The sequence below is a fragment of the Apteryx mantelli genome, chromosome 25, assembly GCF_036417845.1.
Source record: "Apteryx mantelli isolate bAptMan1 chromosome 25, bAptMan1.hap1, whole genome shotgun sequence".
Classification (NCBI taxonomy): Eukaryota; Metazoa; Chordata; class Aves; order Apterygiformes; family Apterygidae; genus Apteryx; species Apteryx mantelli.
This window is the reverse complement of record NC_090002.1, coordinates 5,811,979-5,837,241: the sequence shown is the minus strand read 5'-3', so window position 1 is coordinate 5,837,241 and position 25,263 is coordinate 5,811,979. Positions and strand designations below refer to the sequence as shown.

At 69.0% G+C, this 25,263-nt stretch overlaps 4 protein-coding genes across 4 annotated transcripts in view; 1 reads left to right on the top strand and 3 right to left on the bottom strand.

The window, feature by feature from the left end:
• GNAI3 (G protein subunit alpha i3) overlaps positions 1–3,873 on the bottom strand; it is a 31,911-nt gene extending 28,038 nt beyond the window's left edge. Inside the window, exon 1 of the mRNA XM_067310664.1 lies at positions 3,630–3,873. Within this exon, the coding sequence (XP_067166765.1) occupies positions 3,630–3,747 (118 nt within the window). The 5' untranslated portion in view covers positions 3,748–3,873. The remainder of the gene's footprint in view (positions 1–3,629) is intronic.
• Positions 3,874–4,872: 999 nt separating this feature from the next.
• Positions 4,873–7,458, bottom strand: GPR61 (G protein-coupled receptor 61). Its single transcript, XM_067310592.1, has 2 exons — positions 7,365–7,458; positions 4,873–6,575 (listed from the first exon to the last, which is right to left on the bottom strand). Exon 2 carries the CDS (start codon positions 6,282–6,284, stop codon positions 4,920–4,922), a length of 1,365 nt encoding a protein of 454 aa, XP_067166693.1. The 5' UTR covers positions 6,285–6,575; positions 7,365–7,458; the 3' UTR covers positions 4,873–4,919.
• Positions 7,459–12,972: 5,514 nt separating this feature from the next.
• AMIGO1 (adhesion molecule with Ig like domain 1) lies at positions 12,973–15,320 on the top strand. Its single transcript, XM_067310541.1, has one exon. The coding sequence runs from the start codon at positions 13,063–13,065 to the stop codon at positions 14,554–14,556; it is 1,494 nt and encodes a 497-aa protein (XP_067166642.1). The 5' UTR covers positions 12,973–13,062; the 3' UTR covers positions 14,557–15,320.
• Positions 15,321–17,057: 1,737 nt separating this feature from the next.
• On the bottom strand, positions 17,058–24,417 carry ATXN7L2 (ataxin 7 like 2). Its single transcript, XM_067310488.1, has 11 exons — positions 24,285–24,417; positions 21,907–21,975; positions 21,638–21,742; positions 21,326–21,524; positions 20,933–21,237; positions 19,807–19,889; positions 19,402–19,652; positions 19,104–19,296; positions 18,833–18,954; positions 17,545–18,463; positions 17,058–17,262 (listed from the first exon to the last, which is right to left on the bottom strand). Exons 1-11 carry the CDS (start codon positions 24,415–24,417, stop codon positions 17,248–17,250), a joined length of 2,394 nt encoding a protein of 797 aa, XP_067166589.1. The 3' UTR covers positions 17,058–17,247.
• Between the last annotated feature and the right edge of the window lie 846 nt (positions 24,418–25,263).

The window sequence follows — 25,263 nt, the reverse complement described above, 5'->3', positions numbered from 1 at the left end:
TGCTGCTGCCTATGGTGCTGAGAACTAGTGCATGCAGTCAATTAAACCATTAGTTCAAGAGGACCCGATGACAACAATCGCACACTAAATGACAATTACATAATATAGACAGGGGTTGGTATGACCTTGGGCAAGTCGTTATTCAATGCCTAGGTTTTCTTTTGTCCAAAAAGCATAAGAGTTACTCAACAGGCAGTATTGTGAAAGTGAAGCATTATAAAGCTATTTGAAATCCTGCACAGAAGCTGCCCTACAAATACAAACACAATTCCAGAATTTTTTTTCTTTCCCCCCACAGCAATCCCAGAGTTATCAAGCAAGAGAGACCACCTGAGCCAGTATCCAAATTGTCTTCACCATGAAAAAAGTGGAAATTCAAGGAACCAGAAGGACCCATAAGGGAATGTGTAGCTGAAATCCCCTCTCCTTCCTTTTCTTTCCCAGAAAAGGGCAGATTTATGAATGAGGAAGTCAAGTACAATGAAAACTCTCCGATTCTGGGTGCATTGCTAACTCATCAATAACTCCTAACACCTAGGCTCTGTTAAAAGCTGTGCTGGCAAAAAACAATTACCCTTTGTATAAGCAAGAACCTTTTCTTAACCTACATAATTCTGCAAAGTACAAACTAGGCCAGTTATTTTAACTGAGCCAGAGAAGAACGTACAGACTCCAAAACTTTATAAAGAAATGCATTTCTTCCAGATTTCACTACATCAGCAGTGCTGCGAGAGGCTTGTTCCGGTTACATAAACTACCACATGATCTCTTACAAGTTAGTGATACAAGACACAACTTATCCTAGACATTTTAATACTGTGCTCCAAAGAAAAAGTGCTTGCTCAAACCACGGGGGAAAAAAAAAAAGGTGAACTTTTCCATCAGCTTCTTGATGTCTCACTGAAAGGAGCCACGTTCCTATTGCAAATATTTTCTTCTAGCAATTAACTGTTTTGCTTTACCCGCACATTAGCAAAGCTGCATATGGGGAGAGTACATTTTGGTATAATCTGGTATTCCCTTTAATCACCAGCAATCGTTACGCTAATTTTTAAAACTAGAAAACCTTGACATTTTAAGTTATTGCACGCTACGGCCAAGCGCAAACCTGATATGAGAGCGCTATTTCCTAAATGAGGCTAGATACAGATCGCTACTTTATGAATAGAGAGTAGCAATCCAGAATGCAGTTGCTACTTGTGCTTTTGAAAGTCTCACCTTGCGTTTTGGTTAATATGCTTTGAAAACGATCATTGCATAATCTTTTGCATACTCCTTCAATTCTGTCATTTGCTGAAGAGGAGGTCAGGCAGTTTTAGCCCCAAAATCCTTAGTGTCTTTTTACAGCCACAAAGAATATCATGCCGTACCTCTTACAAGGATACAAGCAAAAACAAGTTTAAAAAAATGTATTCTCAAGATAAGGATCACTTGGAAAGCAGAATTGTTAGTCAACATGCCCCAGTCTAACAGGGGAAGTAAATATCATTGTTCTAGTCTTCATGAACTCAATCTGTCTCCACCTGAAATGGCAAACGTCAAAGCAACAAAGAAATAAGACATTAGAGGATGACGACCTACATGACCAGATGGTCCACCTACAACCCTAGATTTGCACTGCCTGTTCCTTAGCTCATTTGAAGTTGCAAAGAAATGGAACAGGAGTCGGCCCGTATCTAGCAGGCTTCATCAGAGAAGGGTATCTTTTCCTTCTCTGTACCCTACTTATCACCCAACGAGGGCTTCTTAACATGGTTACTTGAACATAGACCAAATATGGCAACTTGCTTGCAATCCTTAAATATTTATCCGCTCAGGGAAGTATATTAAAAAGATAGTTCTCCACTAAAGATTTTATTCCATTCAGATGGCTTTTCCAGTCCTCTCAAAAATCCATGAATGCATTTTAGGTGGAAAAAAAAAGTGCACAGAAGTGACACTTCCTTTCTCAGCTGTTCTGTTTTCTGTACATACAGAGATTGCACTGAGGTAGCAACAACGCGCTTTGCTTTTTTTGTGCTCCTGCAAGCTCTGCAGAACAAGCTCAGCTATGGAAGGGTAAGCCGAATTCAAACCTCATCTTTTGCGCAAAGTCAGATCCTATCACAGGATCTTTACTGTGGTAGCGTGAGGCACAAAGGACCCAGCATGACTATCGCATCCCCCGCAAAGGCAGTTTACACAGAGTGGGCATTTCTCATCTGAGAAACAGGTGCCCAGAAAGCCATTTTCAGCATAAAAGCTAACTACTAGATAAAAGGATTTAATTCCATTGCCCCAACCTAAGCAAAAAGCTGATCGACCATGCCTGCATGACTACAGACTGTATATTGTCTGTATTCAAGCAGGAACAAGAGTTTTCATAGCAATCTTCTTTGTCACACAAGCACAGGAGACCCAAAGATGAAAGCAAATGAGACAGCGGAGCAAACACCTTCTCCTCCCAGAGCCCAAGACCAAAGCCATCAGGTAGACCATCACCCAGATGGAAGGACTGGTAAGATTCAGACCCAGGCTACAGACAGAAGAGTTATTTCATCAGGCAGAGCCTGGCTAGGAAAAAGCCCCACCCTGGGACAGCGCGCTAGGAAGCGGCGCGCTCCTCTTGCCCACCAACATGGGGGAGAGCAGGACAGGCCATCTCCTCCCTCCTGAGGGCTGGGCACAACGGTCTTCCAGGAGCCCCACCAAGCAGGTAACGATGCCAGGGAAGGGATAGAGGACCAGGGTGGGGTGAGGGCTCAGGCCCATGCCAAGCCCTCCCAGTGTCGCAACAGCAGAGCTGACCTCTCAAAATGGCCTTTTTCCAGACTCACCCTGGAGTCCCCAGTCCCTCAGGGCCCTTCCCACAGCTCCCCGAGGTTTCCTACAGGAATTCTACTCCAGCCCAGCCTCTCAAACCCTCACGCTTCTTTGTCTCACTAACACCTTTGCCACCCCTCTTCCCTCAACACCCCCTTGGCTAATCCCTCACCCCGTCCCCCACAACACCCTCCTCAACCCCTGCTCACCCCACGGTCCCCCAGGGTGCCCTCAGCATCCCTCCACTCACTTTTCAGAGACCTTTTAGCCTCCCCCAAACCCCTCCTCAACCTCCTCCAGATAGTCCTGCCCTCACCACCTCACTCTTCTCCTCAAAGATCCCCTAAAACCCTCCTGAGCCCTGGAAAGCCCCAAATCCCCTTCCTAGGGACTTCTTCACTCTCCAAGCCCTGGAACCCTCCCAAAACCCTCAGCCGCCCCAGCTTTTCTTCACGCTCTCCCCAGAGCTCCCTTAGCCCTCTCAAACCCCTCCCAGGCCCTGGAGATCCCCTTCAAGCCTCCTCTCCTGAGACTCCTTAACCCCTCAAGCCCCTTCTGGAGCCCCCAGCCCCCCTCAAGACGCTCCCTAAAGCTCCCTGAGGCCCCCCAAGTCTTCCCCTTAGCGGCTCCTTAGCACCCCCCCCCCGGCACTATAGAGTCTCTCCAGCCCCCCACCTTCCCCCCGGGGCCCGGCGACCCTGAGCCCCTCTCAAGACCCCCTGGAGCCCTCTCACCGCCCCAAGACTCTCCCCAGAGCCCCTTTACCCCCTCCCCGCCCCTCCTCAGAGGCCCCCCAGCCCCCCTCAGGGGCCCCCGCCCCTCCTCACCGAGCAGCAGCAGCTTCACCTCCTTGGCCGCCTTCTCGCCGTCCTCCCGCAGGTTGCGGTCGATCATCTTGCTCCGCTCCACCGCCGCCTTGTCCTCGGCGCTCAGCGTGCAGCCCATGGCGGCGGCGGAGGGCGGCTCGCCGCCGGGGAGCCGGAGCGGGGCAGACGGAGCGGGGCCGGAGGAGGGCTGCGCCTCTCGCTTCCCCTCAGCCCGGGCGGCTCCGTGAGGCGGCGCCGGATATCCGCCCCGCCGCGACCGTTACCCGCCCGCCAACCGCCCCGGGGCGGTGCCTCGCCCGCCGCGCGGCACGCCGGGAAATGCAGTCCGCCGCCGCGCGGGGCACGCCGGGACTGGTAGTCCACGCGCTGCATGCGGGGAGTTGGACGCGGCTCCGCCTCACTTCCGCCTCGGTGGAGCGGGGCGTGATGGGAGCCGGGCTGCGCGCTTTGCTTCCGCCTCGGTGGAGCGGGGCATGATGGGAGTTGTAGTCCTAAGGGAGGGGAGGTGGGTTTCTGCATGGCCCCATAACTGCCCCGCCCCACAACTGCCCCAGCCCTGTTCGTGCCCAGGCCCAGGCCCACAACTGCCCCAGCCCTGGCCACGTAACTGCCCCAGCCCCACAACTGCCCGGCCCCAGCCCCACAACCGCCCCAGCCCTGCCCAGGCCCAGCCCCACGCCAGCCCCAGCCCCACGGCCCCTTGCGAGCCCCCTGCCCGGGGTGTTTCCCTCGACCTCCCCTGGCCGCCCCATGCCCGAGGGCACCCGCCACCCCCCAAGGACTGCTCCTGCCTCTGCCCCTCGTTCGGCCGGGCCCCACGGGGGGCAGGTGAGCCCGGGAGGCCCCTGGGCCCCCCGCCGTGGGGCACGCATGGGGCCCGGGGTGCCAGGAAAGCGAGGGATGGGGCTGTGCCTGGGCAGGGTAGCGGGACTGTAGGGGGCGAGGGGGATTTTGGGGGACCCCCCACCAACCCCCACTGAAGATCAGGACACAAGTGACCCCCTAAAACCGAGCCCCCTCCCCGGGCCCCCACACTCCGGCCGGGCGCAAAACGGTTCCCCCTGGGGTGGCGACCCCCAAGCTGCCCCTCTCCGGGGCCCCGTCCCCAAATGGCGGGGTGTCACATCCCGTCCCCGAGCCCCGGGCGAGGCTGGCGGGCTCCGACCCCCGCGGCCGCCGAGGGGGTCCCCGTCCCCCCCCGCGCCCCCCCCGCCCCAGCCAGGCACGCACACCAGCTTTCCTCTCGCAGCCGTGTTTGACCCCGCGCCCGCCGCCGAGCCGGGGGAGACGCTACAGCTCCGGTTTGGGAGAGGCGGCCACCGGCACGTAGCCACCACCGCCGCCACCGCCACCACCGCCGCGGTGCCGCTGCTCGGGCACCTCGGCCGCCTCCTCGGCGATCTGCCCCGGGATGCGGAAGTCGACGGGGGGCTGGTCCTGCTTGGGGCTGGGGGTGCCAGGCCGGGGCCGGGGCTCGGCGGGGCAACCCGTGCCCTGGAGGAACTGCAGGAAGTTCTCCTCGATGGAGCCCTCGCGGCTGGGCAGCCGCAGGTCGTCCTCCGGCGGCTGCTTGAAGAAGCAGGTGAGGAGCCGGCCGAGCTCGCCGCGGATCTGCCGGTTGAGGCACCCGTAGAAGAAAGGGTTGGAGGTAAAGCAGAAGTAGCCGAGCCAGGTGACCACGGTCTCGGCTTGCCGCCCCGCCAGCGGCTGGGGGCTCAGCGCCGTGTAGAGGTGGAAGGAGAAGTAGGGCAGCCAGCAGAAGAGGAACTGGCCCCCCACGGCCAGCAGGATGGCGGCCGCCTTGCCGCCGCCGAACGTCCTCTGCGGCGTGGTGCGCGGCGCCCCCGAGCTGGTCACCATGGTGGAGCGGCTGCTGAGCGACTCGGAGCGCCGGCGCGGCGTCTCCATCCAGGTGGGCAGCGGGCCGTGGTGCATGGCGGCCACCCGCGCCACCTTGAACATGCTGCAGTAGACCACGACGATGATGAGGAGGGGCAGGAGGAAGTAGAAGGCGGCAAAGAAGACCACGAAGAACTTGCAGTAGGGCCCGCGGCTCCATTGCAGCGAGCACCCGCGGCCGGCGGGGACCTGCGGCCGGTCCGGCGAGAGCCAGCCCAGCACGGGGACCAGGGAGGTGGCCACCGCCTTGAGCCAGACACCCACCAGCACGCAGGCCACCAGCCCCACCGTCATCTTCACCTCGTAGCGCATGGGGTGCACCACGTAGTAGTAGCGCTCCACGTTGATGGTGGAGATGGAGAGGATGCACATGCTGATGAAGCAGACGCTGAGGAACAGGTAGACGCGGCACATGGCCTCGCCGAAAACGGGGCTGTCGAAGACGGCCGAGCCGGAGAGCATCTCCAGGGGCATGAGGGTGAGGGCGGCCAGGAAGTCCACCAGGCAGAGGTGGAAGACGAAGACGAACTTGCGCAGCGCCGGCGTCTTCACGATGACGGTCATGACGGCCGCGTTGCCCACGATGGCCGTCAGGTCGATGAGCAGCATGAAGAAGAGCCCCACCGACTTGGAGGCCACGTCCTTGGGCTTGGCGTCGGCCGTGCCGTTGGGGGGCATGGAGCCCGGCGAGGGCTGGAGCGGCCGCGCCGGCCTAGAGCCGTTCCAGGCCCATGGGGCAGGCAGGGAGGGCTCCATGGTGGCCCGCCGTGGCGCCGGTCCTCACCGGCCCATCGCCCATCCTACGGGGCCCCCGCGAGGGGCCGCAGAGCATCGCCCGGGCGCTCACATCCTCGCCGGTCCCTCGGTGGCCGGGTTCCGGCCCGGCCCTACGCCTGCCGGCGGCCCCGGACGCTGCTGGCCATCGCCCGGCCCCGCTCCGCCGGGCGCGGGACGGGTCCTGCAGAGGCCGCGGCACTCAGCGCACCCAAGGGCTCCCGCCGGCCGCCCTCATCTCCCGGCTCCTCTCCGCCGGGCAGAGCTGAGCACCTGCAAGGGGAAGGGAGAGAGGCGGCCGTCAGCGTGGGGGGAGGCCGGATCAGCCCCGAACCGCGGCGCCTTGGTGCCCCCCCAAAACGTCCTCAGCTGATGCCCCGAGCCTGGGGACATCGGGACCCCAGTCCGTCCTTGTACCTGGACACCTGGGCTCACCCCTTATCCCCCCCCATCCCAAACGCATCCCGGGACGGGTGCCGCGCACCCCTCGCCCCAAATACCATGGGGACGTGGCAGCCAGCGCTGCGGGGTCCCCGGAGATGGGGGGGACCGTCATGGGGCGGGGGGCAGCCTGGAGTCACCCTCCGCAACAGGGGTGTCCCCCTCCCTTCCCCACCCAAGGGTGCTTCCCCGGCGCAGGGCCGGGATAGGGGGCACCCGGGGCTCGAGCCCCACGGGGAGCCCTCGGGGGGGGGGGGGGCCGGCAGAAACCAGTGCTCCCCACTGCCCCCCCCTCCCGGGGGTGCTGCCCCAAACTGGCAGACTGGGGCCCATCCCGCAGGTGCCCGGCGGCCCCCGGGCAGCCCCCGGCGCCGGGAGGGGGGGTTTCGCCCCCGTCGCGCCCGGGGGAGGCTCGGCCCGAAGCCGGGGGGGCACCGGGGACCCCCCCCCTCCCTCTCCCGGGCCGGTTTCCACCGTGCCCCGGCGTCCCCCCCGGCGCCGCCATCCCCAGCCGCCCGGCAGGCCCGCGGCGGCGGTGAGGGGCGAGCAGGCGGCCCCGCGCTGCTTCCTCCCCGGGAACCCCCCCCCCTCCCCCGCCCGGTAGCGGCGGCGGACACCTACCGTGGGGGGCTCCATGGGGGCGGCGGGCCCCGGCGGCCGGCTCGAGGCCGCGGTGCCGGGCGGCGATGCTCGGGGCTGGGGCCGGCGCCGGGGCCCGGAGCCGCCGCAGCGAGCGCTGAGCGGAGCCGGCAGCTCCCGCACCAGCCGCGCTGCTGGGTCCTAAACGCCTCCCGCGCGGCCGCCCGGTGCCGGGGGCGAGCCGCGGTCCCGGGGGGCTCGGGGGGGGACACGGGACACGGGACACGGAGCCGTGCTGCCATGCCGGGAACGGCGGCGGGCGCCGGCCGGGGAGATGGAGCCCGGCGATGTCACCGCCGCGGTGGCACCTCGCTTTGCCCCCCCCCCCCCCGCGTTGGGACAGCTGGGGTGGCCAGGACTCCTGGGCCCCCCCCCTCCTTCCTCGCCGGCAGGCGGCCTTCACCCTGGTGTCAGGCCTCGGTTTCCCCAGTCCGTGCCCTTGCTCGTGGGGAGCGGGGTGGGTGCTGACGCCCCGCGAGCAGGTGCTGGGACTGGGGGAACTGGGAGAGGGAACCCGCCGGGGGCAGCTCAGGGGGGCCGGGACGGGAGGACGGTGACAGGCGAGGGAAGCACCCGGGTGCTGGTGGCAACTGGGGGCAGCGCCGCACGCGCGGGGCACGGAGCTGGGTGCGGGGGGCTGCACGAGGCAAACGGGGCACCCAGCTCTGCCGGGACCCGGCCCGGTGCCCCTTCCCTCTGCTCCCAGTGCAGCAACGGAGCAACCGGGATCGGGGCAGAGCATCCCCTGCCATGCACCGTGCCTCAGTTTCCCCAACTGTTTCCTTGCAAGTGGGTTTCCATCGCTTCCCAGGGCCCCCCACGCCCCCCGAAGCCTGCGCAGGCTGCAAACTTCCTCCTGGCAGTGCCCTGGGTGCCAGGCCTGGCTCTGCGGGTGCCCAGGCTCGAGCCCCGGCCGAGCGGGTCCCGGTGGCCGGTGGCGCGGAGGGGCTGCGAGGCGGCCGGCCGGCGAGGCGGCCAATGCATATTCATGCCGCAGGCCCCGCGCGTCACGTGCCCCATTGCTAGGTTACGAGGACCCAAAAATAAATCCTTCCAAACGAGATTAGAAACGCTGGGACCTGGGATGAACCGGGCCCGCCGCACCGGAGCGGCGAGCAGCTGCCGGCAGCTCCCCGGCACGTGCAGGCTCGGCTCCCCAGCCCCCCAGGGCCACGCGGGGATGCCGGCAGCTTCGGCACCTCCTCCTGCCCCACATCGCCCCCCCGCCTGCCCTGGGCCCGTCTCCTGCACCCGGCGGTGGCCCCGTGCCAAGCACGGCCGTGGCGAAACGCGGGGATTGAGCCCTCTCCCCACCACGGTGCGAAGCAGCCGGGACCCCCTTGTCCCGCTAACCTGGGTGCAGATGCTAACCTGGGTGCGTACCCTAATCTGCATCTATACCCTAACCCAGATGCACCCCCTAACCCTGATGCACCCCCTAACCCGGGTGCAAACCCTAACCCGGGTGCAAACCCTGACCCGGGTGCAAACCCTAACCTGGGTGCAAACCCTGACCTGGGTGCAAACCCTGAACCGGGTGCAAACCCTAACCTGGGTGCAAACCCTGACCCGGGTGCGTACCATAGCTCAGATGCACCTGTAAACTGGGTGCAGACCTTTATGTGGGTGCAAGTCCTCACCCTGATGCACCCCCTAACCGAGGTGCAAGCCCTAGTCTGGGTGCAAACCCTAACCTGAGTGTGCCCCCTACCCCGGATGCACCCCCCTACCCCAATGCACCCCCTAACCTGGGTGCAAACTCCAACCAGGCTGCAAACCCCAACCTGGGTGCAAACCCCAACCCGGCTGCACCCCCCGGCATGGGTGCAAGCCCTGGCCTGGGTGCACATCCCACTGGCCCCTGCTTCCCCTCTCCATCCCACCAGGGAGAACTGGAATTTGGCTGTGCTCAGCTGCCACATGCACCCCGTTTTTTTCCGGGGTATCTCACGGCGAGGAGGTGCAGAGCCGGGACACGAGCAGCGTCCGAGCCCTTTCCAGTTTCAGCATCGCTCCGAAACTGAGCCAGCCAGGAAGGAGGCAGTGCCCAGAGCGGAGGGGTCAGTGCACCCCACCAGCACCCCTGGACATGGGGTGCATCGCGGGAGTGGGGCAAGGCCCCTCCGAGCCGATGGCAAGAGGATGCCAGAGGCTACCTAGCTGCAGGAGGGGACCGCAGGACACCCCCCCCCCCGATTTTCCAGACCCCCCAGCTGGGGAAACTGAGGCACGGAGCCGGGGCTGCTCTCGGGCTTTTCCTGCACCGTCACGGCGGCGACGCCAGCGCCGGCAGAGGCAGATTTATGGGCTTTGCTGCTTCCTGCCGCCGGAGCATCAATAATTCAGCGGGTGCCGGGCCGAGCCGCCGCAGCACGGCCGAGCCGCCCGCTATCCATCGCTCCCAGCCCCCAGAGACGCCGGTGAGGGAGGAAAAGGGAAGGGAAGAAAAGCCCCTGGGAGCAGGGGTTCACCCCGAGGAGCCGGGCTGGAGCAGGGCACCCCACGCCTGCACCCAGCTCCGGCTCCCGGGATGCCGGCTGGAGCCCGCAGCGCTTTGGGCCACAAGGGCAGCACAAGGTCCTTCCCGGCGGCCGGAGCCGGGAGCACCCGCGGGTGCCCGCGTGGGCACCTGATCGCATCCCCAAGCTGGGTGCTGGGCTCCCCGTGCAGCCCCCAGACTCCGCTCACCCCCTCCGGCCAGGGCAGGGTAGGGAAACTGAGGCACGGGTGGCTCCAGTGGCTCTGCGCACAGGGGTGCTGGGATATCGGGGTGCTGGGGCACTGGGGTGCCTGAGTGCCAGGGTGTCGGGTGCCAGGATGTCAGGATGCTGGAGCGCCAGGGTGCTGGGCTGCTGGGGTGTTGGGGTGCAAGGGTGCCAGGATGCTGCAGCATTGAGCTGCCTGGGTGCAGGGTGCTGGGGTGCTGGGGTGCCGGGGTGTAGGGTGCCTAGGTGCCAGGATGCTGGGCCACTGAGGTGCCTGCGTGCAGCATGCCAGGGCGCTGGGGGCACTGGGGTGCCTGGGTGCAGGGGGGCCAGGGTGCAGAGCGCCTGGGTGCTGGGGCACTGGGGTGCCAGGACGCCTGGGTGCGGGGTGCCTGGGCACCGGGGCGTTGGGTGCCAGTGCATCAGGGTGCTGGGTGCCAGGGTGCTGGGTTGCTGGGGTGTTAGGGTGCCAGGATGCTGGCGCAGCGAGGTGCCTGGGTGCAGGGTGCTGGGGTGCAGGGTTTCTGGGGCACCGGGGTGCCAGGGTGCAGGGTGTAGGGTGCCAGGGTGCTGGGGCCCCTCTCGCCCCGTGTGCCCATCCGCCCTCCAGCCCCCAACGCCCTCCCATCAGCCCAGCCAGCAGCCAGCTGTGCCCCCCCCCGCCCAGTATAGACCAGTATAGTTCCGTCCGGTTTTGCCCTCTGCCCTGGGGTCCCCCCACCCTGCCACCCCCCCCGTGCCCATCTCCCCACCGGCCGCGTTGCCCGAACACCCAGGCACACTGCAAGCAGCCACCCCGGTGCCCCAGCACCCTGGCACCCAGCACCCTGGCACCCAGCACCCAGCACAGCTGGCGGGCACCTCCAGGGCCGGAGCAGCCTGGCTGGGCACGCAGGGGGAGTGCGGGTGCTGTGGGTGCCACGGGTGGGCGCCCCCGGGGGTGGGGGGGGGTGTGCACACGGGTGTCTCCGGGGGCCGAGCCGTGGGGGCCGAGCCGTGGGGGAACCTGCGTGTCCCCCCCCCCAATTTCAAACAACAAGTGGCTTCATCTGGGTGCTCGTCGTCTCTGGTTCTTTTCCCTCTAATTTTGTGACCCCCCCCCAAAAAATCGCGCAACTGTTTGCGGCTAAAAATACGACCGGGAGCCGGAGACACAACTAACTTACGTAAGAGCGGGAGGGGCGGAGGGGGCCGCCCGGGAGCACGGCAGCACCCCAGGGTGCCCCGGGGGGGCCCGGCCGGGGCGCCGGCGCTGTGCGTGCGGGAACCGGGCCGGGCCGCGGCGTTCGGGCCGGTGCCGCGGCGTTGGGGATGGATGCGGGGGGGGGGGGGGGATGGATGCAGGGGGGGGGTGGATGCAGCCGCGGGGGTTGCACACGCCGGGGGAGGATACACACGGGGGGGATGCGCACGGGGGGGGGATGCACCCGGGGGGGGGGGGATGTGCCAGGGCAGGATGAACCCGGGGGGGGCAGTTGCACCGGGGGGGGGGGGATGCACCCGGAGTGGGATGCACCCGGGGGGGTTGCACCCAGGGCGGTTGCACCCCGGGGGGGGGGGGGATGCACCCGGGGGGGGGGGTGATACACCCGGGGGGGGGAAACGCACCCGGGGGGGTTGCACCCAGGGCGGTTGCACCGCGGGGGGGGGGAGGATGCACCCGGGGGGGGGTGATACACCCCGGGGGGGGGGAATGCACCCGGGGGGGGGATGCACCCGGGGGGGTTGCACCCAGGACGGTTGCACCGCGGGGGGGGGGGGATGCACCCCGGGGGGGTGATACACCCGGGGGGGGGGGGGATGCACCCGGGGGGGGGTTGCACCCAGGGAGGTTGCACCCCGGGGGGGGGATACACCCGGGGGGGGGGGATGCACCCGGGCTCCGCCAGAGCCCGCAGCGGGGCGCAGCCGCGGGGGGGCGCTGTGTCCCCTCCCGTGGGAGGCGGGGGGAGGGGGGGGGCTCCGCGCCGGCCCCGCGGCGGGGGGGGGGCGGCAGCGGCGCGCGGCCCACGAGGGGTTAAGCGGACGCCGCCCCCATTGGTCGAGGGCGGCGCGGCTGCAGCCAATGAGGGGCCGCCGTGCGCGGGGGCCGCGGCGCGCCGGGGCCGCCCCGAGCCCGCTGCCCCGGGGCCGCGGGCGCGCGCTGCAGCCGCGCCGGGGCCGCACCGGAGCCGCACCGGAGCGGCGGGGACGCCTCGGCTCGGCTCGGCACTGCACCGCCTCCTCCCCGCCGCACCGGCACCGGCCGCTGCCCCGGTAACAGGCCCCCGTAACGCCACCGGGAAGCGGAGGGGGGCGGGGGGAGGGCGAGCATCCTTCCTCCGCCCGCGCCGCAGCTGGCACCGGCCCCGCTTCCATCTTGCAGCAGCACCGGGGTGGGGGGGGAAGCGGGGAAGGGGGGCGGCGGGAGCCCGGTGCACCGGAGCCGCCGCCCCCGCAGCGGCGGGGGCTGGGCCGCGCTGCCCGGCGGGCGGGCGGGGGGGGCCTGGCCGCCGGCCCCCGTGCGGAGACGTGACCGGAGGGGCCCGGCTGCGGCGGAGCAGGCCCCGGGAACCGCCGTGCGCGCCGCGGCAGTGGCCGGGCAGGTCCCCCCCGGCGCCGGCCGTGACAGCGGCAGGATGGGGCCACCCCGGCGGCAGCCTTGACACCGTGGGAACGGGACCGCCCCGCGCCGTGACACCGTGGGAACGGGACCGCACTGCGCCGTGACACCGTGGGAGCGGGGCCGCACCGCGCCGTGCCGCGACACTGGGCGAGTGCCAACACGCCGCGCTGTGCCACCGATCAAGTGGGGCCGCACCGCGCTGTGACACCGGCGGAGCAGGGGCCACACCGTGCCGTGCCACCGGGCAAGTGCCACCGCGTCGTGCCGTGACCCCCCGGGGGGGGGGGAGGCCCATCGCCCCGCCAGCACGGGGGCACCAACATGCCGCTGAGCCGCCAGTTGCCCCCCGCGTGAGGCCACCGGCCGGACCATGCGCGGGGCCGGGGGGCCGGCGGTGGCCCTGCTGCTGGCGGCGGTGGCCCTGGTGCCACCGGGGAGCCGCGCGGCGGCCGGCTGCCCCCCGCGCTGCGTCTGCGCCTCCAACATCCTGAGCTGCTCGCAGGCGGTGCTGAGCGGCGTGCCGGCGCCGCTGCCCCGCTTCACCGCCGTCCTCGACCTGAGCCACAACAACGTGAGCCGCTTGCGGGCCGACTGGGCGCCGGGGCGCTTGGCCCACCTGCACTCGCTGCTGCTCAGCCACAACGGCCTCACCTTCGTGTCCACGGAGGCCTTCGCCCACGTGCCCCACCTGCGCCACCTGGACCTCTCCTCGAACCGCCTGCGGGCCCTCGACGAGAACCTCTTCAGCGACCTGGCCGAGCTCGAGGTGCTGCTGCTCTACAACAACGAGATCGCCGCCGTGGACCGCACGGCCTTCGAGAACCTGGCGCGCCTGCGCAAGCTCTACCTGAGCCAGAACCACATCGCCCGCTTCCCGCTGGAGCTGCTCAAGGACGGCAGCCGCCTGCCCCAGCTGGCCCTGCTCGACCTCTCCGCCAACCGCCTCAAGAGCCTGCCCGTGGCCGAGCTGCAGGCGCTGCCCGCCTGGCTGCGCGACGGCCTCTACCTGCACGCCAACCCGCTGGCTTGCGACTGTCCCCTCTACGAGCTCTTCGCCCGCTGGCACCGGCGCCAGCTCAGCGCCGTGCTGGATTTCCAGGAGGAGCTGCGCTGCCTGCTCCCACCCTCCAAGAAACCCGTCGACATCCTCTCCCTGGGCAGCCCCGGGCTGCTCAACTGCAGCGAGGCCAAGGAAGCCGTGCTGGAAGCCCACCTGGGCGACACCGTCACGCTGGGCTGCGACACCCGCCTGCGGGCTGTGAGCGCCCGCGAGTGGGTGACGCCGGCCGGCGAGCGGCTGCTGGAGGAAGGGGGCAACGGCAGCGCGGCGCTGCTGGCCAACGGCAGCCTGCGGCTGCGGGCGCTGCGCCCGGAGGACGGCGGCACCTACGCCTGCTCGGTGGCCGGCGCCGTCCTCAACGAGACGCTCTACGTGGAGCTGCTGGTGCACAACTTCACGCTGCACGGCCCCCACGACACCCTCAACACCGCCTACACCACGCTGGTGGGCTGCATCCTCAGCGTGGTGCTGGTGCTCATCTACCTGTACCTGACGCCCTGCCGCTGCTGCTGCCGCGCCGGCGACAAGCCGGCCGCCCCGCACGACGACAGCATCAACTCCTCCATGCTCAGCGCCACCCCCAACCACAACGCCGAGGCGCCCGCGCCCAAGGAGCCCTTCCGGCCCCGCTCGGCTTCCTCCGTCGCCGCCGCCGCCGCCGCAGCCGCCCGGGGTCAGAACGGCAAGTTCAAAGCCGGCGGCACTCCCGAGCCGGCGCCCAAGGAGGGTGCCAAGGCGCAGAGGAAGATGTCCGATCCGGATTCGGTCAGCTCGGTGTTTTCAGACACCCCCATCGTGGTGTAGGCGCCGGGGCGGCAAAGGGACGTTGCCGGCGACCGGCGCGTTCCCGCGACCGGCAAAACCTCCTCCGGCCGGAGCTGGCTGCACCAAGGGGGGGGAACGGCACGTGCCGGCTGCAGCTCCCTTCCGTGGGGCCGCCTCGCGCCCGGAGCCCTCCGCGTGCTGGCAGCCGGAGGCGGCGCGATGCCATGCCGACTATAGGGACACCGGCCGGATCCAGGCCCAGCAGCCGGGGCGCTGGCTCCGTACAGCCGTACGTGGTGCACAGACGCTGCCGAGCTCCCCCCGCCCGGGCAAGCGGGAGCGAAGCCGCACGGACCCGCCGGGGCCTGCGGGAAAGGAGGATGGGCCGGACTCTGGCAAAGCCCCAACGTGCTGGCGGAGACGCTGGCTTCACCCCGCTCTGCTGATGCACCCGAGCGAAGGCAGCGTTTTTCGGGATGGGGGGGGAAAATCGCACCCTGGGAAAGGGAACGCGGCCACCGGCCAGGTGGAGGGACGGGAGCGCTGGGAGCTGCCCCGGGCGCCTGCCGCAGGGGCTGCGGTGACGTTCAGCCCCCCCGGGGTGCCGGAGGCCTGAGCGGGAGCCCCCCCCCCCCCCAACCGCGTTTTCCTTGGCATGTTTATTCCGAAGCATGAATCCTCCCGGAGAAGCCCCCACCCCGGGACGGCCCTTTCCCCTCCCGCGCAAGCTGTTAGCCGCAAGCACATCCCCATCCCCGGCGCTGCTCGGAGCAGCGGGGAGCCCCCGGGGGGGGGGGGCAATGCGGGGGGGGGGGGCTCGGATCCCTCCGAGCCGGGAGCAGCGGAGGAGCGGGAGCTGGGCACCCCATCGGGGCACCCCGGGGCAGAGGGGGGTGTCCCCGTCGTCCGTCCCGTCCCCCCCCCCAAAATCCTGCAGCCTTGCAGGCGAAGCAAACGTCATCGCCCCCCCTCCCCCCCCCCCCCCCGCACGGGCTGCGTCTCCCCCCCTCCCCCCCCCCCCGCCCGGCTTCAGCCCGAGGCGCCCGGAGTCGCCGGGGCGGGCGGTCGCCGCCGTCGCCGCTGTCGCCGCGGTGCCAATAAACACGGTTGAAGGTCGTTAGTGCGCGAACCTTGGCGCCCGGGTCGGGAAGTCGGGGTGCCCCCCCCCGCCCCCCCCCAGCACCCCACTGACCCCCCACGGTCCCCAGCACCCACCCCGCACCCCACTGCCCCCCACCCCCAGGCCTCCCACCCCCCCATCTGCCCCCGCCCCCCCTCTCCCCAGCGCCCCGCTCCCACCGCACGGCCCCCGCGGCCTCTCCTCTTCGGGGCGGGGCCAACTGGGCGGGGGGCGGGGCCTCACCCGCTGGGGGCGGGGCAGCACCTGCCGGGCGCGCGGAAAAGGAGGCGTGGCCGGGGGAGGTGGGCGGGGCTTGGCTCCCCCCCCCCCCCCCCAGGAGGTGCCCTGTCCCCTCCCCGTGCCCTGTCCCCGCGGGGAGCTGGGGCATCCTCGGCCCCTCCCTGTGACCGCGGGGACATCCCTGTCCCCTGTCCCCACGGGGCTCCCTGGCCCTGCGGGGCCCCTGGGACCCCCCCATCCCCTCGCCCTTCCCCACCCCCACAGGGCTCCTGAGTCCCCCCCAATCCCCTGTGCCACTGGGGACCCAGGGCACCCGTATTCCCTTCCTGTCCCCACGGGGCTCCCTGGCCCTGCAGGGCTCTTGGGGACAGCCCTGTCCCTGCCCCGTCCCCTGCACGAGCAGGGATGCAGGGTGTCCCCCTCCCTGCGGGGCTCCTGGGGACCCAGTGGCCCCCTTGGGGACACCCGCAGCTGTGGCCTGTTCCCTGTGCCAGGGACCGGGGGAGCCATCCCCTGTCCCATCCCTGCAGGGCTCCGGGGGACCCAGGGACACCCCTGTCCCATCCTTGCGGGGCCCCAGGGCTCACGGGGACACCCCCATCCCCTGTCCCATCCCTGCAGGGCTCTTGGGGACACTGGGACCGTCCATACCACCCTCAGAGACACGGCGAGGTCCCCAAACACTGCAGGCAGTGAGGGGACCGAGACCGCCGTCCTGCCACCACTGAGGGTCAGGACAAAGAGGGTCAGGGGACATCCCCACCCCCCCTCCACACACACATGTCCCACCGGAGCCGGGTGCCACCCCGAAGCCACCTCCGCACCCGCCACCCCACACCTACCTGCGCCCGGGTATCCGGCCCCGCACCAAGCCCTGGGCACCGAGCCCGGACCCGGCCCCCCTGCTCAATCCCAGCAGGGTTGGGGGGGTGTTTTTGTTTTCTTTCTTTTCTTTTTTTTTAAAAAAGAAACAAAAAACAGCAAGAGTAATTCTTATAAATATCCCAGCCCGGCCCCGCGGCTGCCTCCCGCGGCCAGTCCTCCGCCCCGGGCCCCGCGCCGGCGGGGCTTTGCCGGCTCCAAGTCCGTTTTCCCGCGCCGTCGGCGGCTCCTCTCCTCGGGCGGGCTCGGGTAGCAGCAACAGAACAGGGAAAAAAAAACAAAAAAAAAAAGGAAAAAAAAAGAGTCTTGAGGTATTTTTTTTTTACGGAGTTCGTTTCCCCTCGTGTCGGCCCTCGCGCGGCGCCCGCTCGCTTCGGCGGCGTTTTGCGCGCGCGCTTTCGAAAAAAACCCGACAGCGAGTTATCAGGAGAGAAGCGGCGGCTCCGAGGGGCTTCCCGGGCGCGGGCCGGCGGCGGCGGGCGCCTCCGTTAATGGGCTTTCGACTGCAAGGAGAGAAGAGGGCGGAGGGTGAGGCGTTGGGGGGGGGGGGCATCACCCCGCTTTGTCCCCACCGTGTGTCCCCCCCCCACCCCGCAGGCGGGTGCCGCGCCGCCCCGTTTCCCCTGCCGACCCCGGGCGCGATGCCGCGTTCCCCCCCCCCCCCCGTGGGAATCCGGCCGCCCAAATTCCCACGGTGCCACCCCCGGGCGCCCCGTATTACCCTGAGCGCGGAGGGGGGACCCCCCTTGTCCCCCCCCACCCCCACCCCTGGGGACAAGCCGTACCTTCAGGGCGCTGCGCTTCTCCTCGAAACCCGGGGGGACCCCCGGCTTCTTCCTGCGCGCGGAGCAGCCCGAGTCGGAGGGCGCCGGTGCCGGAGCCGGCGCCGGTGCCGGCAAGGGGACGGAGTGCTTGGGCTTGACGGGCCGGCAGTACGTGGCGGCGTTCTTGCGCTTCTTGGCCTCGGCGTCGGAGATGCAGTTCGCCGCCAGCGCCTTGGGCCCGTTGAGCGGCGAGCCGCGGTTTTCCAGCTGCGAGGCTTTCACCGGAGGAGGAGGAGGAGGAGGAGGAAGAGGAGGAGGGTGGCCAGCAGCCCTGCAGTCCAGCGGGCCGGCCCGTTTCACCCGGGAGCCCGGAGCCACCGAACCGTTGAGGGAAGAGGATGAGGAAGATGACGACGACGACGACGAAGAGGAAGGGCAACCCAGCGACGGTTTCGTCTTACCGGGAGGGTGGGAAACCTGGCAGCCGGTGCCTTTGCCCTTGGCCGAATCCGCCAGGCAGGTCCGTTTGTAGGGGGGGCCGGCGGCGGCGCCCGGGGGCTGCTTGCGCTTGCGGGCGGCGGCGGCAGCGGCGTCGGGCTCGGCGCCTCCCGCCGCTTCCTTGGCTTTGGAGGATTTGCTGGCCTTGGTGGAAGGCAACTTGCTGAAGGACGGCGAGGGGATGTTGGCGGGCAGCGGGGAGGTGATGGACTGGCTGCCGCCGCCGGGACACTCGGGCTGGCTGCAGGCGGCCGCCGCGGGCGGCGAACCCACCGTGTAGTTGAGGCTGGCGGGAGGCCGGGCGTCGCGGGCGCCGGACGGAGCCGGGCAGGTCGCCGAAGGCCGCGCGAGGCTGCCCGGCGGGGCGCCGGGACCGCAGCTCGGGTTGCCGCCGGGGGCCGGGGCGGTGTGGAGCTGAGGGTCGGCGGCCGGCGGGATTTTCCTGCGGGACGGCACGGGGTGAGCGGGGCGGCATGGAATCGCCGCTCCCTTCCCGGCACCTGCGTTACCACAAAGGCCGAAAGCCGAAGCTGCTGCCTAAGTGCAGCGAGGCTGCAAGGACCCGCAAAAACAGCCCCCGCTCCGATCCCTGGGGTTGCGGGGGGGCTCCTCCAAGATGCTTTCCCAGGATGGAGCCCTCATCCTGCACTTCCCGCAGCAGATTCACCCCCAAATCGCTCCCTGGGAGATTCGGGCACATCTCGGACAGCGAACCCCCCCCCCGACCGGCCTCCCCGGGGGGCCGTGAGGTTTTCCCAACCTGACCTCGCCGAGCATCCGAAACGGACACCGGGCCCCGCGGCCGACTTACTTCCACATGTGCGAGCTGAGATGCCTCTCCAGCATGGAGCCGAGCGCCGAGCAGAAGCGGTCGAGCCGCCGGTTGAAGACGTAACAGCCCGGGCTCACCAAGCGGCTGCCGAAGGTGCAGAACTGCACCGAGGACGGAGAGGGACGGAAAGAGCCGGTCAGTCCAGCCGGGTGACGGGGAGGGGGGGGCAACTACGTCCCCGTCACCCGCCGCCCGCCGCGACGGCTGCGGGAGCGCGGAGGGTCTCGGCGCCGCGGCGCCCGGCACTCACCGCTTGGGGCCGCGGCGGGCGCGAGGCGTAATGGCAATCCGGGCGGTGAACGTCGTCGCCCGCCTCCTCTTCGCTCTCGTCGCTCGACACCCGGCTGCCGCCCTTGGCCAGCGGGAAGGGGTAGAGCCCCGCGTCGCCCTCGCCGGAAGCCGCCGGCGGCTCCTCGCCGTCGCTTTCGGACGAAAGCCGGGACCTAGGCGCGACGAGGCTCAAGAGTGACAGCTGCTCCGGGTGGTGGTGGGGGGGGAAAAAGCCCCGGTGGCCACCTCGGGTGGCCGGGCCACCCACGGGTGCTCACCTGGGCAGGGGGCCGTGCGAGTGGGGCGGTTTGGGGCGGCAGGGGGAGGCGCTGGGCAGGACGGCGGGGGGCTGCGGCAGCGAGGAGGCGTCCTGGCAGAGGCGCTCGGGGGGGGCGGCCGCCTCCTTCCTCACCGGGCTCTTCTCCTTGGCGCCCTCGCCCTTGCGGGAGTTGGCTTTCAGCTCGGCCACCAAGACGTCGAAATCCTTGGCCCGGCCTTGCACTTCGCGCCGCTGGTGCACCGAGTGGATCTGCGGCGGGGGACACGGCGGGGAAAGGCTCGGATCCGGGGAGGCGACACCTTCCCCGAGCCCGGAGCCAGGCCCCCCCCCTCTAAAAAAAAACCCTTCCTCGGCTGCAAATCCTCCGGAGCTTCCCGCGGAGCCCTCCGCCCCGGCACGCTACCTTGCAGGTGAGCAAACGGGTGCAGATCTTTTTGGTTTCGGGGTTGAGCACTCCGCACTGCCGGTTCAAGTCGCACTCCTTCCCTGCGGGGCAGAGCAAAGAAAGCCGAGATGCACGGCGGGGGGACGGGACGGGGTGGGCGCCGCGGTGCAAAACCGGGTGGGAGAAGCGGGGGTCCCTGGGCACTCCGGGCTCTCCGCCACCTCGATCCATCCCTGGAACAAGTTTCCGCGCCGCCGGAAGTCTCCCGGCGCGAACATCGGGACGAGATCGGCTCTCGCCTCCGCGGCGAGAGGAGGTTCTCGCCGCGGGGCAGAGCTCGCTCGCGGCGCAGGAGGCACCGCCTCACCGAGGCCACCGCGGCGAGGCCACCTCGAGCCCTACGGCGCCGGGCAGGGAGAGGCTTGGCGGCACGGGGCCGATGGCGTTTAACCGGCCCCAACCCACCCCGGCCGGCGCAGAAGCCGGACGCGAAACCGAAAACCCCTCCAGGCCGCGTTTTCCCTTGTCCGGGGCGAAGGGAAACGTGCCGAACCAGCCGTACGTTGGGTGCCGAATTCGAAATCCTGGCGCGACCCCCGGCGTGCCTGTCCCTCCTCCTGGCGGGGGGGGGGCGGAGGGCTGCAATCTCCCTTCGCCCCCTCCCCGGGCAACCGCTCCAGCCAGGCGAGACCCCCCCCGGTCCCAGCCTCTGCCTAAGTTCTGCTATGGCGTCGCTCACTGTAGCCTGAGAGTGCCCGCGAACACCGCAGCGTCAGTCCGTTTCCCATTTCTGGGGTGCAACCCTGGCTCACGCTGGGTCTCGTGGTGCAGGGCTCACAGCTCCTGAGCTGCATGCGGCTCTTCCGGGCTCTACAGCCCCGCGGGCGGAGGCCCTAGACCTGGTGGGTGAACGGAGCTCCGATCAGGGCGACGGTTCGCGGCGAGCGCGGCTCCTCTGCATGCAGGAGGAGAGATGGGAGCTGCCGGGATACCTACCCCGCTGCAAGGAGGCGGGAGCCGGAGCGCGCCGCGCCGAACCGGACGGACGGGCGGCCCGAATCCGGATCGGGCTCCGTGGGCCCCAACCTGCCCCCCTCCCTCTCCCTCCCCCGAGCCCGCGGTCGAGCACGGAAACGGGACTCACGCGCCATCTTCTTGTGGGATTTAGGGGGCGGCTTGGAGGCGCCCGGCTCCTTCTCCCCCGGAGCGGGCGCGTTCTCCGGCTTCCTCGCCGAGCCGTCGGCGGGCACGACCGTGTCGCCTGCTGCTTTGGCCGGCGGCGGGGGCTCTTTCGGCGCTGCCGCCAAGGCGGGTTTCCCCGGCGGCTCTTTGGAGCCGCACGCGGGTTGTCCGGGCACGGCTGAAGGTTTGGGGGGCACTTTGATCCCGTGCCCATCCGGTTTGGGAAGGCTGGATATCTTCTCCAGGTTCACCACGGGCATGAAGAGGCTGGGAAGGGCAAGGGGCAGGGTGAGGGGCGCCCCGGGGGCGCGCGCCCCGCCGCCGGCCGCCGCCGCCGCCGTCCCCGGGTGCTCACCAGAGGTTGTCCTTCTGGGCCTTGGCGGGCCGCTCCGGCAGCGGCTGGGCTCGGCCGCGGGCGCCGGGCACCTTCTCCCGCGGGGCCTTGGCGGCGCCGGGGACTCCGCAAGCCGGCGGCTGCCCGTTGACGGCGTGGCACTTGGCGGGGCCGGAGCCGGCGCGGGCGTACAGCTTGCTCAGAGGGCCGTGGCGGCGTTCTGCCGGGATAAGCGGGGCGGGAAAAGCCCCGGCGTTATCCCGCTCCGCGGGCATCCCCCTGCCAAGCCTCCTCCTCCTCCTCGCCCCCCGGCGTCCCCCCCCTCCGGCTCACCGCAGTGCTTCTGGAAGGCTTGAGGCTTCACCACCTGGCTGCAGTGGTTGCAAACCACCAGGTAAAACTCGTCGTGGGCCGGGCAGTGGCCGAAGATGGACATGTCTGCGAGGGCGAGAGACGCCGGTGAGAAGCCGTTTCGGCCGCGACGGCTCCCGACACCCCCTGCCCGAATGAGGCCGGCGCCCCTGGGTGAGGCCGGAGGGCAAACAGCCCCGAAACACCAGTTTTTCTCCCCAAAGGAGGGAGCCGGTCCGGCCGGCGCTTACCTTCCTTGATCAGGGTCATGGCATCCAGCTTCTTGCTCCCGCTTTTACTGCTCTCCTCCGGCTCCGACCCTGCCGGAGACAAAAACGCGCTGTCAGCAGCGCCCGGGCGCCGCGGGGGACGTCCCCATCCCAGCTGGGACCCCAGAGCCGAGCGGGAGCGGTCGGACACGGCTCCTGTCCGGTGTCTGCGCGGGGACGGGGACACCCAGCCCCACGGACAGCTCATGGGTGCAGACGCCCCGGTTCAGGCAAGGAGGGCGTCCCCGGTGCCAGAGCTTTGCCGAGCCCCGGGGCGGCAAAGGAGCCTCCACCGGGAAAAATAACCCCCTCGGTCATCCCGAAACGTCCTGCGGCGCGGCAAAGGCGAGCCTGCAAGCTCTCAGGCCAAGTCCCATCTGCGTCACAAGCTGTGCCGGCCTCGAGTAACCGCGCGCCGGCCCGAAGGCGGCGCCGGCTTCTCCCATCGGCAGCATGACGCGTCTCTGACCCCGGCACCGTGCCCCGCGGAAAGGAAACCTCCCCGAAGCCGGGGACGAAGCCCTGCACGGCGCAAGGAGAAGCCGGGTGGAGGGGGGAGAGCGAAACCCGGCGCCGAGCGCGAGGGCGCAGCCCATCCCACCGGCGCTCGCCGGACCCACGGCCCCAAGCCCAGCGCGGCGACGCCAGGCCAGACCAAATCCTGCCAAATCCACCGCCGGGAAGATCCTACGCTGCAGCCTACTGGGAGCTTAGATTAGACAGAAACTAGCAGCGCTCTCGCCAGCTATCGGGGCTGTTGCATTTGCAATCTGTAAAGGAGGAGAGGGAAAAACAACCCACCTTCACCGCCGGTGCCAAAGGGAATTTTCTTTCCAGCCCTGGCTCCAAAACCCTGCAAATCGCGGCGCTTTGGGGCAAACGCCGGCAGGACGTGGCGGCGAGCGCACCGGGAAGGGGAAGGTGCCGGTTCCCTCCTGTCGTCACCCTCCCCAGCCCTTTTGCAAGCGGCAGCCCGGAGCAGCGGGCACCCGGTTTTGAGGATGGGGAGACTCGGCTGGCTGAGGTCGGACCCCGCGAATGCCGGGGATGCCGGGGGGCCGCGACGGGCTCCGGCGTGGGCCCAGGGGCCGGCAGGAATGAGGCAAAGGGCTCGGAGACCCCCGAGAGCACCCGAGACGGGAGTTGGATCCAAAACGCACCACGGAGGGATCCTGCCGCCATGTGCCGGGGTGACCCAGGACGAAGGGCAGGGGACGCGGGTTCCCTTGGGGACACCCGCTCCCAGCTGTGCCTCGATCCGGCCGGGAGGCGCCCGCAGGTGTCGTGCCATCCGCAGGCACCAGCATCCAGCCTGCCGGGGGGCCGGTCCCCACGTGGGGGCACCCCGGTGCCCATCTGGCAGGAGCCCGCGTCCTAGCTGGCCGTGCCGGGTGCGGGTGCCATCACCAATCGGCTGCACCGAGCCGTGCTCCGTGGGCACCCGTGTCCCAGGCGGCTGCGCCAGCAGCGCCCGTGTCCCGTCTGGCTGTGCCACACCGGGTGCCCGGTCCCATCCAACCATGCCACACCAGGTGCCCAGTCCCATCCGGCCGTGCCAGCGGTGCCCGTGGCCCATCCAGCTCCGCTATACCGGCTGCCCAGTCCCATCTGGCCAGGCCGTACTGGGTGCCAAGCTCAATCCAGTCGTGCCATACGGGATGCCCAGTTCCATATGGCCGTGCCGGGTGCCCCGTCCGACCGTGCCACGTCGGATCTCCAGTCCGTCTGGCCATGCCGTACTGGATCCCCACGGCCGCGCCAGCGATGCCTGCGTCCGTCCGGCCGTGCCGTACCGGATCGCCAGCCCGGTCCGGCTGCACCAGGAGGCGCCCGCGCCCCATCCGTGCCCCGGCGGCTGTGACGAGGGGCGCCGGTGCGGCCGTGCCCGGCTGCGGTACCCGGTTGGGGGTCCCGGTGCCCCGTAGCCGGCGCGGGCTCCCGGAGCAGCTGCCCGCTGGGGCAGTGCCCAGCGCCCGGGAGCCGCTGCCCAGTGCCCGGTGCCCGGGCCCCGGTGCCCGCTCCAGGGCACCCCGGAAACGGTGCCCGCTCTGGGGTACCGGCTGCCCGGTCGGGGGGAACCGCTTCCCGGTGCCCGCTCTGAGGAGCCCGGTGCCCGGTCGGGGGTAGCTGGTGCCCAGTCCGGGGTGCCCGGTGCTCACCCCGGGGTGCCCGGTGCCCGCCGCCCGGCGCGGGGCACCCAGTTCCCGGGACTCGGCGCGGGGTGCCCGGTGCCCGGTGCCCAGCCCGGGGTGCCCGGCCGCCGCGGGGCGGCGCTAGGACCGGGGGGCGGCGGGCGCGGCTCCGTTCGGCGGCGGCCCCCCCGCCCGTCCCCCGCCGCCGCCGCCGCCGCCGCCCCTCACCCGGCTCGGCCGGCGGCCCGGCCCGCTCCACCCAGGCGCTCCAGCTCTGCCCCGCGAAGTCGTCGAGGCTCGGCAGCCGCCGCTCCGCCGCCGCCATCGCCGCCGCCGCCGCCGCGCGCCCACGCACCGCCATCGCCGCCGCCGCCGCCGCCGCCGCCGCGGGAGCGCGCCCCCCCGGCCCGCGCCGCCGCCCCCGCCCCCCGCCGCCCGCGCATGCGCCGCGCGCCCCCGCCCGCCGCGCGGCACCATGGGGGATGTAGTCCGCCCGCCCGCCGGGGTCGCGTCGCCGCCCGCCTCCCCCCGCGGCCTGCGCCGTGCGCGGCCCTGCGGCGGGGAACGCGGCCTACCCGGCCCGGCCTCCCCCCGCCCCGGCGCGAAGAAACCGGCCGGAGGCGACTGTCCTTCCAGCGAGCCCGGGCGCCCGGCTTTATTCAGCGCCCGGCCGCCGCGCAGCGCCTGGGCCCGCCGCCGCCCCCCGCGCCCCGACCCCCCACCGGGGGGCTTCACCGGGCCCGGCGGCACCGGGCAGAGCGGGCACCCGGGGCTGCAGGTACCCGCTGCGTGGAGCTGGGTGCCTGGGGACATACGTGGGTTATATACGGCCCCTATAGAGAGCTGCGCACCCGGGGGTCATATATAACCCCTATACAGCTCCAGGCACCCAGCAGCTATATATATATATATATATATATATACACACACACATATGTGTATATATATATATATATATATATATACACACCCCCTCCGCAGTGCTGGATGCCCAGGGCTTATCTATACCCCCCAATATATAGTCGGGCACTTAGGGCTTGTGTCTATCCCTATACGGAGTTGCGCATCCGGGTGTTATATACCCCCCTACAGAGCTGCGCACCCGGGGGTTATATATACCCCTACGCAGAGCTGGGCACCCAGGGGTTGTAGCTATCCCTATATGGAGCTGGACAGTAGGGGTCGTATCTTCCCTCGTATAGAGCTG

Excerpts from the sequence above, each read along its gene's own strand:
- GPR61 (XM_067310592.1), bottom strand. The coding sequence starts at position 6,284 with ATGGAGCCCTCCCTGCCTGCCCCATGGGCCTGGAACGGCTCTAGGCCG.
- AMIGO1 (XM_067310541.1), top strand. The coding sequence starts at position 13,063 with ATGCGCGGGGCCGGGGGGCCGGCGGTGGCCCTGCTGCTGGCGGCGGTG.
- ATXN7L2 (XM_067310488.1), bottom strand. The coding sequence starts at position 24,417 with ATGGCGGTGCGTGGGCGCGCGGCGGCGGCGGCGGCGATGGCGGCGGCG. Across the intron at positions 21,976-24,284 it reads CGGGCCGCCGGCCGAGCCGG|GGTCGGAGCCGGAGGAGAGC; the intron begins GTGAGGGGCGGC and ends TGTCTCCGGCAG. Across the intron at positions 19,653-19,806 it reads CCCGTTTGCTCACCTGCAAG|ATCCACTCGGTGCACCAGCG; the intron begins GTAGCGTGCCGG and ends CCCCCGCCGCAG.